The 16137-nt window shown below is 35.3% G+C and overlaps 1 protein-coding gene across 7 annotated transcripts in view; it reads left to right on the plus strand.

Moving 5' to 3' along the window:
* The window catches only part of RGSL1 (regulator of G protein signaling like 1), a 74052-nt gene that overhangs the window by 42111 nt on the left and 15804 nt on the right, over nt 1-16137 (plus strand). For all 7 annotated transcript variants that reach the window (XM_032319156.1, XM_032319155.1, XM_032319158.1 and 4 more), the window contains 3 exons: nt 6339-6444; nt 14173-14366; nt 15640-15757. In XM_032319156.1, coding sequence (XP_032175047.1) covers nt 6339-6444; nt 14173-14366; nt 15640-15757 — 418 coding nt within the window. The remainder of the gene's footprint in view (nt 1-6338; nt 6445-14172; nt 14367-15639; nt 15758-16137) is intronic.

Below are 16137 nucleotides of genomic sequence, written 5' to 3' on the forward strand. Positions count from 1 at the left end.
CACAAAGAAATGGAAAAATATTACATGCTCATGGATTGGAAGAACAAATATTATGAAAATATCTATGCTACCTAAAGCAATGTATACATTTAATGCAATCCCTATCAAAATACCATCCTTTTTTTTTTTCAAAGAAATGGAAAAAATAATCCTAAAATTTATATGGAACAAGAAAAGACCTCGAATAGCCAGCGGAATGTTGAAAAATAAAGCCAAAGCTGGTGGCATCACCATTCCAGACCTTCAAGCTCTACTACAAAGCTGTCATCATCAAGACAGTATGGTACTGGCACAAAAACAGACACATAGCAGAATGGAACAGAATAGAGAGCCCAGAAATATACCTTCAACTCTATGGTCAACTAATCTTCAACAAAGCAGGAAAGAATGTCCAATGGAAAAAAAGACTTCTCAACAAATGGTGTTGGGCAAATTGGACAGCCACATGCAAAAAAATGAAACTGGACCATTTCCTTAAACACCACATATGAAAATAGACTCAAAATGGATGAAGGACCTCAATGTGAGAAAGGATTCCATCAAAATCCTTGAAGAGAACACAGACAGCAACCTCTTTGACCTCAGCCTCAGCAACTTCTTCCTAGGAACATCGCCAAAGGTAAGGGAAGCAAGGGCAAAAACGAACTATTGGGACTTCATTAAGATCAGAAGCTTTTGCACAGCAAAGGAAACAGTTAACAAAACTGAAAGACAACTGACAGAATGGGAGAAGATATTTACTAGCAAACAACATATCAGATAAAGGGCTAGTATCCAAAATCTATAAAGAACTTATCAAACTTAACACCCAAAGAAACAAATAATCCAATCAAGAAATGGGCAGAAGACATGAACAGACATTTCTGCAAAGAAGACATCCAGATGGCCAACAGACACATGAAAAAGTGCTCCACATCACTTGGCATCAGGGAAATACAAATCCAAACCACAATGAGATACTACCTCACACCAGTCAGAACTAAAATTAAGAAGTCAGGGAATGACAGATGCTGGCGAGGATGTGGAGAAAGGGGAACCCTCCTACACTGTTGGTGGGAATGCAAACTGGTGCAGCCACTCTCGAAAACAGCATGGAGGTTCTTCAAAAAGTTGAAAATAGAGCTACCTTATGACCCAGCAATCATACTACTGGGTATTTACCCTAGAGATACAAATGTAGTGATCCAAAGGGACATGTGCACCTGAATGTTTATAGCAGCAAGGTCCACAATAGCCAAACTATGGAAAGAACCTAGATGTCCATCAACAGATGAATGGATAAAGAAGTGGTGTATATATATACAGTGGAGTACTATGCAGCCATCAAGAGAAATGAAATCTTGCCATTTGTGACGATGTGGATGGAACTAGAGGGTATTATGCTTAACAAAATAAGTCAACCAGAGAAAGACAGTTATCATACAGTCTCCCTGATATGAGGAAGTTGAGAGGCAACATGGGGGGTTTCAGGGGGTAGGAAAGGAATAAATGAAACAAGACGGGATCGGGTGGAAGACAAATCATAAGAGACTCTTAATCTCACAAAACAAACAGGGTTGCCGGGGAAAGGGGGATAGGAAGAAAGTGGTTGGGTTATGGACATTGGGGAAGGTATGTGCTATGATGAGTGCTGTGAAGTGTATAAACCTGGCAATTCACATACCTGTACCCCTGGGGCTAATAATACGTTATATGTTAATTTAAAAAAATTTTAAAAAATTTTTAAGGGGCACCTGGGTGGCTCAGTGGGTTAAGTCTCTGCCTTTGGCTCAGGTCATGATCTCAGGGTCCTGGGATCGAGCCCCACATCGGGCTCTCTGCTCAGCAGGGAGCCTGCCTGCCTCTCTGTCTACTTGTGACCTCTCTCTGTCAAATAAATAAATAAAATCTTTAAGAAAAAAAAATTATTTTTAAAAGAAAGAAATGGTGTTGGCAAGCTCACTTGTCTCAATCTCAAGGAGAGATTTAATTACAAACTTCATTTCTTTAAAATATGTAGGATTTTTCAGATTTTCTATTTCTTCTTGTGTCATTTTAATATGTTGTATTTTCTACAAATTTGTTGATTTCATTTGAAATTTCAAATATTTTGTTGTTTATGATACCCTCTTATTATAATTAATTATCTATCTCTAGGCATATAATTTTGGATATAATATTCTGTATCTACAAGTAGATGTATTCGATTAAGTATGTTCAGATTTTCTATATCTTTTTTTTAGGTTTTATTTATGTATTTGAGAGAGAGATAGCATGAGTGATGGGGATGAGCAAAAGGAGAGGGAGAAGCAGGCTTCCTGCTGCTGGGCTCAATCTCAGGACCCTTGGATCATGACCTGAGCCAAAGGCAGACACTTAACCAACTAAGACACCCAGACCCCAGATTTTCTATCTTTGATGGTAATTTTAGAATACATTTGAATCCATTATTGAAAGAGAAATTTTTTAAACCTCCCCTCTGGATTTTTACTTCTTTTTCTAAGACTTGCAGTTTTGGGGGCCCCTGGGTGGTTCAGTCAGTTTAGCATCCAACTCTTCATTTCAACTCAGGTAATAATCTCAGCATCATGTGTTTGGGCTCCACCGGGCTTCATGTTCAGCAGGAAGTCTGCTTAAAATCCTCTTTTCCTCTTCCTCCACCCCTCCCTGCTCTCACTCTCTCTCTAAAATAAATAAATAAATAAATAAATAATTCTTTTTGAAAAAACGACTTGCAGTTTTTCCTTTATATTATTTGAGGCTACATCTCTAGATACAAGCAAATTTGGAACCATTATAGATTTATGGTAGAAAATTTCATTACTTCTGATAATGCTTCTTTATTGTACTTTGTCTGATATTATCTGATCTAATTAGATATCTAATTATATCTAATAGTCATCACCTTTCTTTCTGGCTAGTGTTTGCTTGTTATATCCTTTTCCATTCTTTTATTTTTTTAGTATCTCCTTCTTTTATATCTAAGGTGAGCCTTTTTTTTTTAATTTTTTTATATATATATATTTTTTAATTTCTTTTCAGGGTGCCAAAATTCATTGTTTATGTATACCACACCCAGTGTTCCATGCAACACGTGCCCTCAATAATACCCATCACCAGGCTCACCCAACCTCCTACCCCCTGCCCCTTTAAAACCCTTAGATTGTTTTTCAGAGTCCACAGTGTCTCATGGTTCATCTCCCCCTCCAATTTCCCCCTACTCCCTTCTCCTCTCCATCTCCCCATGTCCTCCGTATCATTTCTTATGCTCCACAAATAAGTGGGTCCATATCTGGGCTCTCTACTCTGTTCCACTGATCTATGTGTCTGTTTTTATGCCAGTATAAGGTGAGCCTTTTTTAAGCAGAATCTCTCTTTTTTGGTATTTGCATTTTTGTTTACTCCAATTTGAGAATTACCTTCTAATTATTTAGTCTGATCACATTCACTGTCACTTCTCATGTATTAGGTTTTAAATGCTACCTTACTATTTTCTATTTGTCCCTTCTGTTCTATGTTCTCTCTTCTCTTTTTGACTTTCTTTAAGATTACAAATTGTTTTCTGATAATTCCATATATTCTTTCTGTTAATGTGTTGTTTTTACATGTTTTCTTCTCTTACTGGTTACTATATAGATTTCAAATGCATCCTTGACATTAAAGTTTAATGTAAGTCACTACTTTTACTACATATATATTACTATTTTATAAATTAATATTCAGTTATGCTTACTCACAACATATTCACTTTTTCTTTCTTTTTCATCATTTCCTGCCCCTCTAAGTTGCCTCCAAGAACACCTTTTGGCATTTCCTTCAACGTAAATTTTAGAATTATCTGTATTTTGGCTCTGTTTGATAACATGGTTTTCAGCTGTAGAATTCTTGTTGGTATTACTTTCTTTTAGCACTTTGAAGATACCATTTTACTATCTCTTGGCTTCCTTAGTTCATTTTGAGGAGTTAGCCTAACGTCTTCACTGGCATTGTTTAGTAGAAGGAAATATTTCTTTTATTCATTGCCCACCCCCCCTTCATTTTCTCTTTGTTTCTACTGTCATGCAATTTTAATAAGACATATATAAGTATTTATACTACTTGTGGTTTCAGGACTTCCTGTATTTCTGATTTGATGTCATTTGTCAGTTTTAGAAAATTTTCAGTTATTATCTCTTCAAATATATGTCCTGCTCCATTTTATTTTTTCCCTCTTTCTGATAATCGTACTTCATTATTTTTTACATTATAGCCACTTGCTTATGTCTTCTATGATTTTTCTTCATTTTCCATATTTTTCTCTGTATGTTTCAGTCTGCATATTTTCTTTTGATCTAACTCTTAGTTCAGTAATTTTCACTTTGTTGTATATAATTTGTCATTAAAACGATTTATTAGTTCTTAATTTCATTAATTTCAGTCATTAAATTTTTTATTTTCAGAATTTTTTCTTTGTATGATACTTAGTCTCTGTTGATATTTTACTCCTTTTAATGCCATATATTATATTAATAACAGTAATTTTAAAAGTCCATATTTGGATTTCCTATGTCAATTTCAACTGTCAACTCCTCCTCCCCTCTTTTTTTTTTTTTTTTTTTTTTTGGTTAGATCTTTTTAAATACCTTGCTATTTCTGCTTTATTTTTTTAACATGGTTGGTTAGAAAAAACTGTAGAGATAATTTAAGGTTCTGGGTAATGTTATTTTCCTCCAGAGAGGATTTTATCTTACATCTGACATACACTAAACTAGTAGCATCCAGATAACCTTAATCCATTTAGGGAATGTGTTGGTTCAAAGCTGATTTTTATTCCTTTTGATGGATGAGCTATTTCTGCTTTCCTTTATTTCTTGGGATCACAATTGAAAGACTGGTACTTATCAGAGCCCCTCCTCCTGCGCTGGTTTGAAATTTTGCCTTCTTCTGCCCTGAGACTCTGCCAAAAGTCTTGTTAAATTTTTCAGTAGCAACTGTCATAATTGATGTGTGTTTTGAGAATAAAAGCAGTGCCAGGGTTTTTTTTTTTTTTTTCCTTTTTCTAAAGGCCAGTGGCTTTGTCTTCTGACCTGTTGTGGTTTTAACACTGTGAACACCTCTAGGATGTCAGCTTAAACTTTCTGGTTTCTAACATCCTCCTTGTTTCTAATTTCTATGTTTTTATTTTGTTTTGTTGTAATTTTCTACAAACTTATATATGAGTTTTAAAATGCATAAATTTTTTATCCAGGTTTTATAAGTGTTTATACTGGGTTTTTGAGTTTCATTTGTGTGGATTTTTTTTTTATCTAATCTTCCATCATCTGGATTTTATTTTTTTTTTTCACCAATTCAATTGCATTTACTTAGAAGCTATATATATATATATATATATATATATATATATATATTCATCCTTGCCCTTAATAATTTGATAGTCTATATATTTTCTTATACAATACTTACCCCAAAGGGCTTTCCTAAGATACTGAGATCCTTGGAATCTATTATTCTTCAATAGTAATGTTTTAATATACTTTTTGAAATAATGTTTTTATATAGTAATAGGGAACCAGACACCCACTCTAAACTGCATATGGTGTGATAGAATAGCTTTTAAGAGCTTGCATTGTGGGGCACCTGGGTGGCTCAGTGGGTTAAGCCTCTGCCTTTGGCTTGGGTCATGATCTCAGGGTCCTGGGATCCAACCCCTCCTGCATCAGGCTCTCTGCTCAGCAGGGAGCCTGCTTCCCTTCCTCTCTCTCTGCCTGCCTTTCTGCCTCCTAGTGATCTCTCTTTGTCAAATAAATAAATAAAATCTTGAAAAAGAAAAAAAAAAAAGAGAGAAGCTTGCAGTGGAAGCAGTGTTCTCAGAAGAGAGAATGATTTCAGTTAAAGCAAGGAGATAGAGGGAACGCTTAACAAAGAGCTCCCGATTCTGTGAGAGTTTGCTGATTACAGAGCAGGAGCTCCTAAGGGCAAGTGAAAGGGCATGGGATGGGATAACAGAGGTGTCAGGCAGACTGAATGTCTTGTGGAATATAGTCCAGTCAATATGGCTGATCAGAGGAAGGATAGATAACATTTGGTGTTAAAATGGGAAGAAATACAATAGGCTTGGTCTTAGGAGGTCTTCTGAGGAAGGTGGCTTCTTGGCCTAATGACCAACACACTTAGATAACACAATCTGGACTGAAGTCAGGGTAAAAATCATCCCCAAGTCTCTTTTCAGTAGTAATGTCCTGAGATGCTGGACAGTTGTGGGAACTGTGGTTCTTCCACATGTACTTGATGTCTGATAAGTATCTTTTTTAATTTGTCCCTTCTTATTCTCTGGAATATTCTTTATAACATGGTGTTACCTAACTGTGATTTTTCATTAGATATTGCACTGGAAGTTTTCAGAGAACCAAATGTGTTTTCAACATCACATAGGAAAATGTCCTTCTTCAGAAAGGCTGGTGTAAGGAAGCCCTCGTTAAGACCCAGGTAAGACATAGGATCTGGTTACAGCAATATACTCCAGACACAAGTTCTCTTTAATCTCAACATGTTTAATGCTGAATTTATCTTTCTGTACATGGATTTTTTGCTTCTTTCCACATGTCATACACATATGCAAGGCACACTTTATTATTTATTCATTTATTTATTTATTTATTTTTAAGGTTTTTATTTTAGTTAGTCAACATACAATGCAATATTGGTTTCTGGAGTAGAAATCAGTGATTCATCACATACATACAACACCCAGTGCTCATCACAAATGCCTTCTTTAATACCCATCATCCATCTAGCACATCCCCCACCCACCTCCCTTCATCAAGCCTGTTTTGTTTTGTTTTGTTTTAAGATTTTATTTATTGGGCACCTGGGTGGCTCAGTGGGTTAAGCCTCTGCCTTCTGCTCAGGTCATGATCTCAGGGTCCTGGGATCCAGCTCCACCCGCATCGGGCTCTCTGCTCAGCTGGGAGCCTCCTTCCTCCCCTCTCTCTTTCCGCCTCTCTGCCTACTTGTGATCTCTCTCTGTGTGTCAAATAAATTAAAAAAAAAAAAGATTTTATTTATTTATTTGACAGAGATCACAAGTAGGCAGAGAGGCAGGCAGAGAGAGGAGGAAGCAGGCTCCCAGCTGAGCAGAGAGCCCTATGTGGGACTCCATCCCAGGACCCCGGGATCATGACCTGAGCCAAAGGCAGAGGCCTAACCCACTGAGCCACCCAGGCGCCCCAAGCCTCAGTTTGTTCTCTATCATTAAGAATCTCTTATGGTTTGTTTCCCTCTGTCCTTTTTTCTTTTCTCTCTTCCCATATGTCCATGTTTTCTTTTTAATTTTCGTATATGAGTGAGATCATATGGCATTTGACTTTCTCTGACTTATTTCACTTAGCAGAATATACTCGAGCTCCATCTGTGTTATTGCAAATGGTGAAATTTCTTTCTTTTTTTTTTGATGGCTGAGTAATAATGCACCATATATATATATGGTGGAATACACACACACACACACACACACCACATCTTTACCCTTCATCAGCTGATGGACATTTGGGTCTCTCCATAGTTTGACTATTGCAGATAATGCTGCTATAAACATTGGGGTGCGTGTACCCCTTTGACTCAGTATTTTTGTATTTTGTATTTTGTATTTGACTCAGTATTTTCTTTGGGTGAATACCTAGTACTACAATTGGTGGTTCATAGGGTAGTTCTATTTTTAAGTTTTTGAGGAACCTCCATAATGTTCTCCAGAGTGACTGCACCAGTTTGCATTCCCACCAAAAGTGCAAGAGTGTTTTGCTTTCTCTGCATCCTCACTAATACCTGTTGTTTCTTGTGATGTTAATTTTAGCCATTCTGACAGGTGTGAGGTGGTATCTCATTGTAGTTTGGATTTGTATTTCCCTGATGATGAGCATCTTTCCATTTGTCTGTTAGCCATTGAATGTCTTCTTTAGAAAAGTGTCTATTCATGTCTTCTGTCCATTTCCTAACTGGATTATTTTGGGGGGAGGGTGTTGAGTTCGATAAGTTCTTTATATATTTTGGATACTAACCCTTTATCAGATATGACATTTGCAAATATCTTCTTCCATTCTTTAGGCTACCTCTTATTTTTGTTGATTGTTTCCATTGCTGTGCAAACATTTGTTATATTGTTGAAGTCCCAATAGTTCATTTTTGCTTTTGTTTCCCTTGTCTTGGGCAACATGTCTACTAAGATGTTGCTATGGCTGAGGTCAAAAAAGTTCCCACCTGTGTTCTCTAGAAAAATTTAGATAGAGTCTTGTTTCACATTTAAATCTTTCATCCATTTTGAATTTATCTTTGTGTATGGTATAAGAAAGTGGTCCAGTTTCATTTTTCTGCATGTTGCTGTCCAGTTTTCCTAACACTATTTGTCAAAGAGATTCTTTTCCATTGAATAATCTTTCTTGCTTCATTGAATATTAGTTGACCATAGATTTGAGGGTCCATTTCTGGGTTCTCTATTCTGTTCCATTTCATCTATGTGTCCATTTTTGTGCCAGTACCATACTGTGTCAATGCCTCAAGATGCCTCCAGGTTTGTTTTTCTTTTTCAGAATTGTTTTTTTTTATTTGGAGTCTTTTGTGGTTCCATACAAACTTTAGGATTGTTTGTTCTAGTTCTGTGAAAAATATTGGTGATATTTTGATAGGGATAGCATTAAATGTATAGATTGGTTTGGGTAGTACAGACATTTTAACAATGTCTGTTCTTTCAATCCATGAGCACAGAATGCTTTTCCATTTCTTTGTGTCCTCTTCAATTTCTTTCATAACTGATCTATAGTTTTCAGAGTATAGATCTTTTACCTCTTTAATCAAGTTTATTCCTAGGTATCTTGTTCTTGGGGTTCTTTTTCTACTGCTTCACTATTGGCGTGTAGAAATGCAACAGATTTCTGCACATTGATTTTATATCCTACAATTCTTTTGAATTCATGTATTAGTTCTAGCAATTTTTTTGGTGGTCTTTTGGGTTTTCTACATAGAGTATGATATTGTCTGTAAATAGTGACAGTTTTACTTCTTCCTTACCAGTTTGGATGCCTTTTATTTCTTTTTGTTGTCTAATTGCTGAGGCTAACACTTCCAGTACTGTGTTAAATAGTAATGGTTGAGAGTGGACATCCTTGTCTTGTTCCTGACCATAGGAGAAAGTTCTCAGTTTTCCCCCATTAAGAATTATATTAGCTATGGGTCTTTCATATATGGTCTTATGATGTTGAAGTATGTTCCCTTTATCTCTCTACTTTCTGAGGGTTTTAATCAAGAATGGATGCTGTATTTTGTCAAATGCTTTTTCTGAATCTATTGGCAATACCATATGGTTCTTTTCCTTTCTTTTATTAATGTGATGTATCACGTTGATTGATTTGTGAATATTGAACCACCCCTGAACCCAGGAATAAATCTCACTTGATTGTGGTGAATAATTCTTTTAATATACTTTTGAATTAGATTTGGTGAGTATTTTTGCATCCATGTTCATTAGGAATATTGGTCTGTAACTCTCCTTTTTTAGTGGGGTCCTTTTCTTGGAATCAAGGTAATACTGGCTTTGTAGAATGAGTTTGGAAGTTTTTCTGACTTTTTTTTTTAATAGTTTGAGAAGAATAGGTATTAACCCTTCTTTAAAGTAATTCCCCTGAGAATATACCTGGCCCAGGACTTTTGTTTATTAGGAAATTTTTTATTACTCATTCAATTTCTTTGCTGGTTATGGGTCTGTTCAAATTTTCTATTTCTTCCTCTTTCAGTTTTGGTAGTTTGTAGGTTTCTAGGAATTTGTCCATTTCTTCCAAGTTGCCCAGTTTGTTGGCATATATTTTTTCATAGTATTCTCTTATAATTGTTTATATTTCTGTGGTGTTTGTTGTGATGTCTCCTCTTTCATTCATGATTTTATCTATTTGGGTCAATTTTCTTTTCTTTTTGATAGGTCTGGCTAGGAGTTTGTCAGTTTTACTAATTCTTTTGAAGAACCAGGTTGAGTTTTATTAATCCATTCCACTGGGTTTTTGTTTGTTTGTTTCTATATTGTTTATTACTGTTCTAATCTTTTATTTCCCTTGTTCTGATGGTTTTAGGCTTTATTTGCTGTTCCTTTTCTACCTCCTTTAAGTGTAAAGTTAGGATGCATGTGGGAGACTTTTCTTGCTTGTTGACATAGACCCAGTATGTTTTCCATCTTCTCAACTTGACCATGATTCTCTTGTAGACCATGCCATTCATTCAATAATTCATTTTTATTCAGTAATTACCTCTTAATTACTAGGTATATGAAAAGTCCTTAAAGAAGATAAGGTTATAGTAACACATACAGATTTGGTAGTCAAAGTCATTGGAAGAATATTTTGCACAGAGAAAGCTTTCTGAAGTATGCTTTCAGTTATTGATAACATTCCTTGAGTGTGGTAAGTCCTCTAACTCTTCTAAATACTCTAGAGAGACCTCCCTTCCCTTCAAGGAACTGAAATTATTCTCTGAGCATCAATCATTTATTCCTTTTGCTCTTCCAACTTGTACCACTCCCCACTCTCCATTATGTTTACAGAAATACCTATTTTCCAATATTTTTGAGTGTAAATATCACAGAAATCATATAGTCCAGTTTCATATCTTCAGTTAAGACCAAAGGAGAATGGCCCAGGGATACCATAGTTGCAATTCTCTTAAACTTTGTCCTAGCCCTCATTCAATATAATAAACAATTATTGACCATATACTGTGTCCCAGACACTCACGTTACAAAAAATAAAATATAATCCTTGCCTTTAATCTAATAGAGAATTAAATAAAATACAAGGCTGACCTTATAATGTTACAATAAAATATTGACTAATTACTATAAGAGTATAGGAAGGAGAAGGAAATTTTGAGTGAGGATTAGGAAAAGTCAGAGTATCAGAAGAGGCCCCAAACTACATGTACAAATTCGTGTGCATGTTCAAAGAAAAGTGAGTATTTTGGGGGTAGGGCTAAATCTTCTAAGCTAAAGAAATGATACCAACATATAAACTCACAAATATAGAAGTACTTAAAAACTTAAAAACGCCCAGTGATGTTAAGCATAGAATGCATAAAGAATGCATTAAGCATAGAATGCATAAAGCATAAGATTAGAAAGCCATATTGAGATCAAATAATAGAAAGGTCTTGAATAAATTATTAAGGAATTTGTATTGTTTAACTGGAAATAATAATTCCTTGGCATTTGTTAGAACAAGAGTACCAGAAATACCTGTTATATAGATTTAAAAAACATTACCCTGGGGCACCTGGGTGGCTTAGTTGGTTAAGCGACTGCCTTCAGCTCGGGCAATGATCCCGGAGTCCCAGGGTCGAGTTCCATGTCAGGCTCCCAACCCCATGGGGAGTCTGCTTCTCCTTCTGCCTTCTCCCTTCTCATGCTATCTCTTGTTCTCTCTCTCAAATGAATAAAGAAAATCTTTAAAAACAACAACAACAAAAATTACCCTGGCAGAAATAATAATGATATATAAGAAGTCTGAGAATCAGAGACCAAAAACAGAAATAATAGTTAGAAGTTCATTGCAGTTGTTCAGACAAGTGATAATAAAAGTTTGAATTAAACAGTGGGAATAGAAATGGAAGGGAAGATACAGATTTTAAAATGACTGAAGAGGAAGAATCAGATTTCTGGAATGGTGGAGTAAGAACATCACAAATAGCTTTCCCATAAAAGCAGTGAAAAACCTGAACAAAACTTTCAAAAGAATTCAGAATTAATTTTATTCGTAAACTAATCAATAAATTATTTTACCTAATATGTCAGTTTCAAAGAACAACAACAAATTATGAGACATACTCCCCCCACCTCCCAAGAAAAACACACAGGAAAGTTTGGTTCATACACAGAAGAAAAAAAGCATCAATAGAAGCTGTCTCTGAAGTGATTTAGATGTTGGACTTACCAAAGTCTTCTAGGCAATATGTTTCATGAAATAAAGGAAACCATGTTTAAAGAATTTAAGGAAAGTCTAAGGATAATAACTCATCAAATAGAAAATATTAATAAGATAGAAATTGTAAAATAGAAACAAGTAAAAATGTGGAGTTGAGAAGTACAATAATTGAAATGAAAAACTCACTAGAGAGAATCAACAGCAGACTTGGCAGAAGGAGCAATGAACTTGAGAATAGGTTGATATACATTATCCAGTGTGAAGAAGAAAGAATAAAGAAACATAAACAGAACCTCAGAGATCTGAGAAATTCCAGTAAGCATACCAACATGCAAATAAGGGAAATCCCAGAAAAAGAGGAAAGAGAGAGAAAGAGGCAGAAAATTTTTATATATATAATGGTTGAATATTTTCAAAATTTTATTACAACCCTAATTAAGACATACAAAAAGCTTCATGAACTCCAAATAGGAAAAACTCAAAGGATCCACATCTAGACATATCATAGTCAAAATGTTGAATGACAAAGAGAAAAATCTTAAATGCTACAAGAGAAAAATTACTTATATTCAAGGGAACTACAAAAAGATTAAAGTTTACTTGTCATCAGAAACAATGGAGACCAAAGTTGGGATGATACATTCAAACTAAATAAAAGCAGAAGGAAGTAAATAATAAATGTCAGAGTGGAAGTCAACAAATGTAGACCAAAAAATAGAAAAAAATCAAGGCACAAGTAGGTTTTTTGTAGAGATTAAAAAAAGAAGAAGAAGAAAAGAAAAGAAAAAAAAAGAAATGATAAACCATTAGCTATAGTGGCCAAGGAGGGGGTGGGAATTGAGATGACACAGATCCCCAAAGTCTGGACTGAAAGAAAACATAATCACTGACTCTATAGAAATTAATAAGATTTTAAAGAAATGTAAGGAACAAATTAGACAACTTAGATGAAATTAATAAATTTCTAGAAATACCCAAATTTCTGAAACTGACTCCAGAAGGAGAAAATGCAAATAATCTATAACAAGAGAAAAAATTAAATTAGTAACCTAAAATATTCTCACAGAGAAAAGTCTAGATACAGATGGCTTCACTGGAAAAAATCTATGCAGTAATTAAATGACAAATAATACCAATAATAGTCCATAAACTCTTTGAGAAGATAGAGATAAGGAACACTTGCTAAATATTCTATGAGGCCAAAAAAGTATTATCCTGATCCCAAAGTCAAACAAAGGTATCATAAGACATGAAAGTTACAGACCAATTTCCCTCAATCTTGATATAAAAATCCTCAATGAAACAATAGCAAACCAAGTCCAGCAAAATATAAAAAATATTATACAACATGACCAAGTGGGATTTATCCCAGGAATGCACAGTTGCTCTAACATCCAAAGATCAATTATTACAGTATGCCATATTGATAAAATAAAGGGGAAAACTCCACATGATTATCCCAATGGGTGAATGAAAGCATTTTACAAAATCCATCACCCATTCATGATATAAATTCTCAATAAAATTAAAATAGAAGTGTACCATCTTATTCAAATAAAGCTCATCTATTAAAAAAAAACTTAGGTCTAACATCATACTTAATGAAATAAGTATGTAAAGTATGTAAGTTGGACAACATGTGGATGTAGGTATAGAGGCTTAAATAATAAGTATGACAAAGATGAGGTTGAATGGACAGTTGAAGTTTTGAGGTAGAGGTCATGAGAACTAGTGATATGGTATCAATGAAAATCAAAATGAAATGAAACCACTTCCTCTTATCAATGAAAAGTGAAAGCCTAGAAGATTAGACATTACCCAGAGAGGGGGGAAATCATAGGCAAAAATAAAGAGGATTGAAGATAAAATATTAGGAGTATCTTTATTTAAGGAAATGTGAAATAAGTCAACCAAAGAAATTTAGAAATATTGATCAATAACAACTGATCACTCATGCTCTGCCTCATTGAAATGAGTGCCAATTAGAGGTTGCTTTGAATCAACAATGTAAAAAAAAATTATCTCCTTTAAAATACCTCTCCTCCTCTTCTATTGGGGTTGTCAAATAATTGGACTAAGCTTAGGGTAGATATATAAAAGTTTAAATTTATCTCCAAGGAGATAGGCATAGTAACCAATTTATTGACTCCACTTTTCACATATGGCTAAAGTCTGGGAGATGCCCCTCCACATTCCTTAACTGGAGCAGAATCTCGAGCTACCATCCTTTTCTCTTCACCAATGATGCTTTCTTATTTTCCAGAAACTTAACAGAAGTCCTCCTCAATACACACCACTTGGAGTTCTTCAAAGAGTTCCTCAAAGAACGGAAGGCTGAAAGCCCCTTGCAATTCCTGGTAGCCATACATAAGATCAGTATTGAGACAAACGAAAAAATGTACAAGTCTCTCTTTGAAAATATAATCAAGACTTATTTCCATGGCAAAAGTTCTGCTGGTATACACCCTCTTCTCCTGATATTGTTCCCTTCTCCCTTTAGTATGTTAGGAGTAGAGTTTGGCAGAGACACTGTCTCCTGTGAGACCCCTGAAAGAGCAGAACAGAGCAGTAGCCACATGGGCAGTACTGAGGCAAAGATTTAGAGGGACAGTAAAAGCAGAGAGCAACAAAAATAATTCTAAAGTAAATACAACTGTAAGAAGCCAAGTGCAAGACACTTGTACTTAAAAATGAAATTTAACCTCACATTTAAATCAATTCAGCACTGAAAATAGGATTTTATTTAATCTCTATAAGATAGGAAAGAATAGCTCCATTTTACTAATGAGGATGATGAAACACAGAAAACGTGAATTCAAACTCGAGTTATTTTACCCTTAAATCAACTAGACAGTAATTTAAATACAAAAGTAAGAGTCAGCCATGTGTAAAGTTGGCGCGCTTGCCCACTGTAGATTGTAGAGAGAGTTGTCTTGGGAAGAACTGTCTCCCTGAAAATCTTTGTTTCATAAATTTTGTTTACTTGCCTGTGGAGGGAGGGCAATCTGACCCACGTAAATTCATCTTGACCAAAAACAAAAGTTGCAGATAAAGTGTTGACCTATAATTCTAGAGGGGAGAAAAAGGAGGTAAGCATAATCCCCTCCTCGAAGTTAACAAACCTATAGCAAAGCAATGAAGATTTTGCCACAAAATGAACAAACAGGTGTGTGTGTGTGTGTGTGTGTATTTCCTTGTGATAACCAAGATAAGGTTATGCATTTTATGAAAGTAAAAAGAAAATGTAAATCTGGCAAATGTTTACTTATAAGAAATGTTTACTTGTTGATTCTCAGGAAGAAGACAAAGATGAGTTTGCAGATCTTGTCGCTGATAAATGTTCAAGTCTTATTAATGAACATAGTAGTATCTGGACACCTGAGAATTATAGTGCCCTCATAATACTTATTTGTAATCTTGGATTCCCTCCCATCTGCCCCAACAATTTAACTTTAATCCTTTACTGTTCTGCTCTCTTCCTAAACCAAACACTTTAACTGCAGAAATGAGTCTTTTAAATATTTCCTTCCCTTGAAGCACTTGTTTTTGAATTTGAATGGAAGTATTTGCTCTACAATTATGCTTTTGAGATTTTCAAATTGTGGAGAGCTCAGAGTCTGACCAGATTAAGAATAAGGAACTGTGAGACTCTAAAATGAAAAACACACCAGATACCTCAGAAAAGGTAGACAAGTTGATGACTTTTTTCTCTCTCTTGGCATCTTTTTAGAAGAAATACTGCAGTGTGACGCCCCTATTATCAAAGAAATCTCTGGAATGCGCCATGTCAGCACAACCACACTGTTAATGATACAGGGCTTTGTCATGAAATCTCTGGAAGAGAAGTGGTGAGTATTGCTCCGAGAAGGTGATAATTCTTTCGGAAGCTGCTCATTGGCTTCTGAAAACTATCATACTCAAGGAGTCTCAAATTTACTCTTACAGTTCACTGCCCGAGCTTCTCTACAAGAGAAAAAATCAAATTTATCCTGAATCCTCTACCTACATACCTGTGCACACACACATTTCAGTTCATTTACCTGAAAAAGGAACAATACAGTATTGATCAGGAAGGATAGGCTGACATTAGCAAAGGATCGAAATGGTAAGAAGAGTCCTTGGGAGTGTCCCACCATTCCCCAGTTCCCACTCTGACTCCCTCCAAAAGCTGAGGTAGGTTTGCCTGGACCGTTACCTTGTTTGTACCAGGTGTTTGCCTTGATGTTCT

The sequence above is a fragment of the Mustela erminea genome, chromosome 17, assembly GCF_009829155.1.
Source record: "Mustela erminea isolate mMusErm1 chromosome 17, mMusErm1.Pri, whole genome shotgun sequence".
NCBI lineage: Eukaryota > Metazoa > Chordata > Mammalia > Carnivora > Mustelidae > Mustela > Mustela erminea.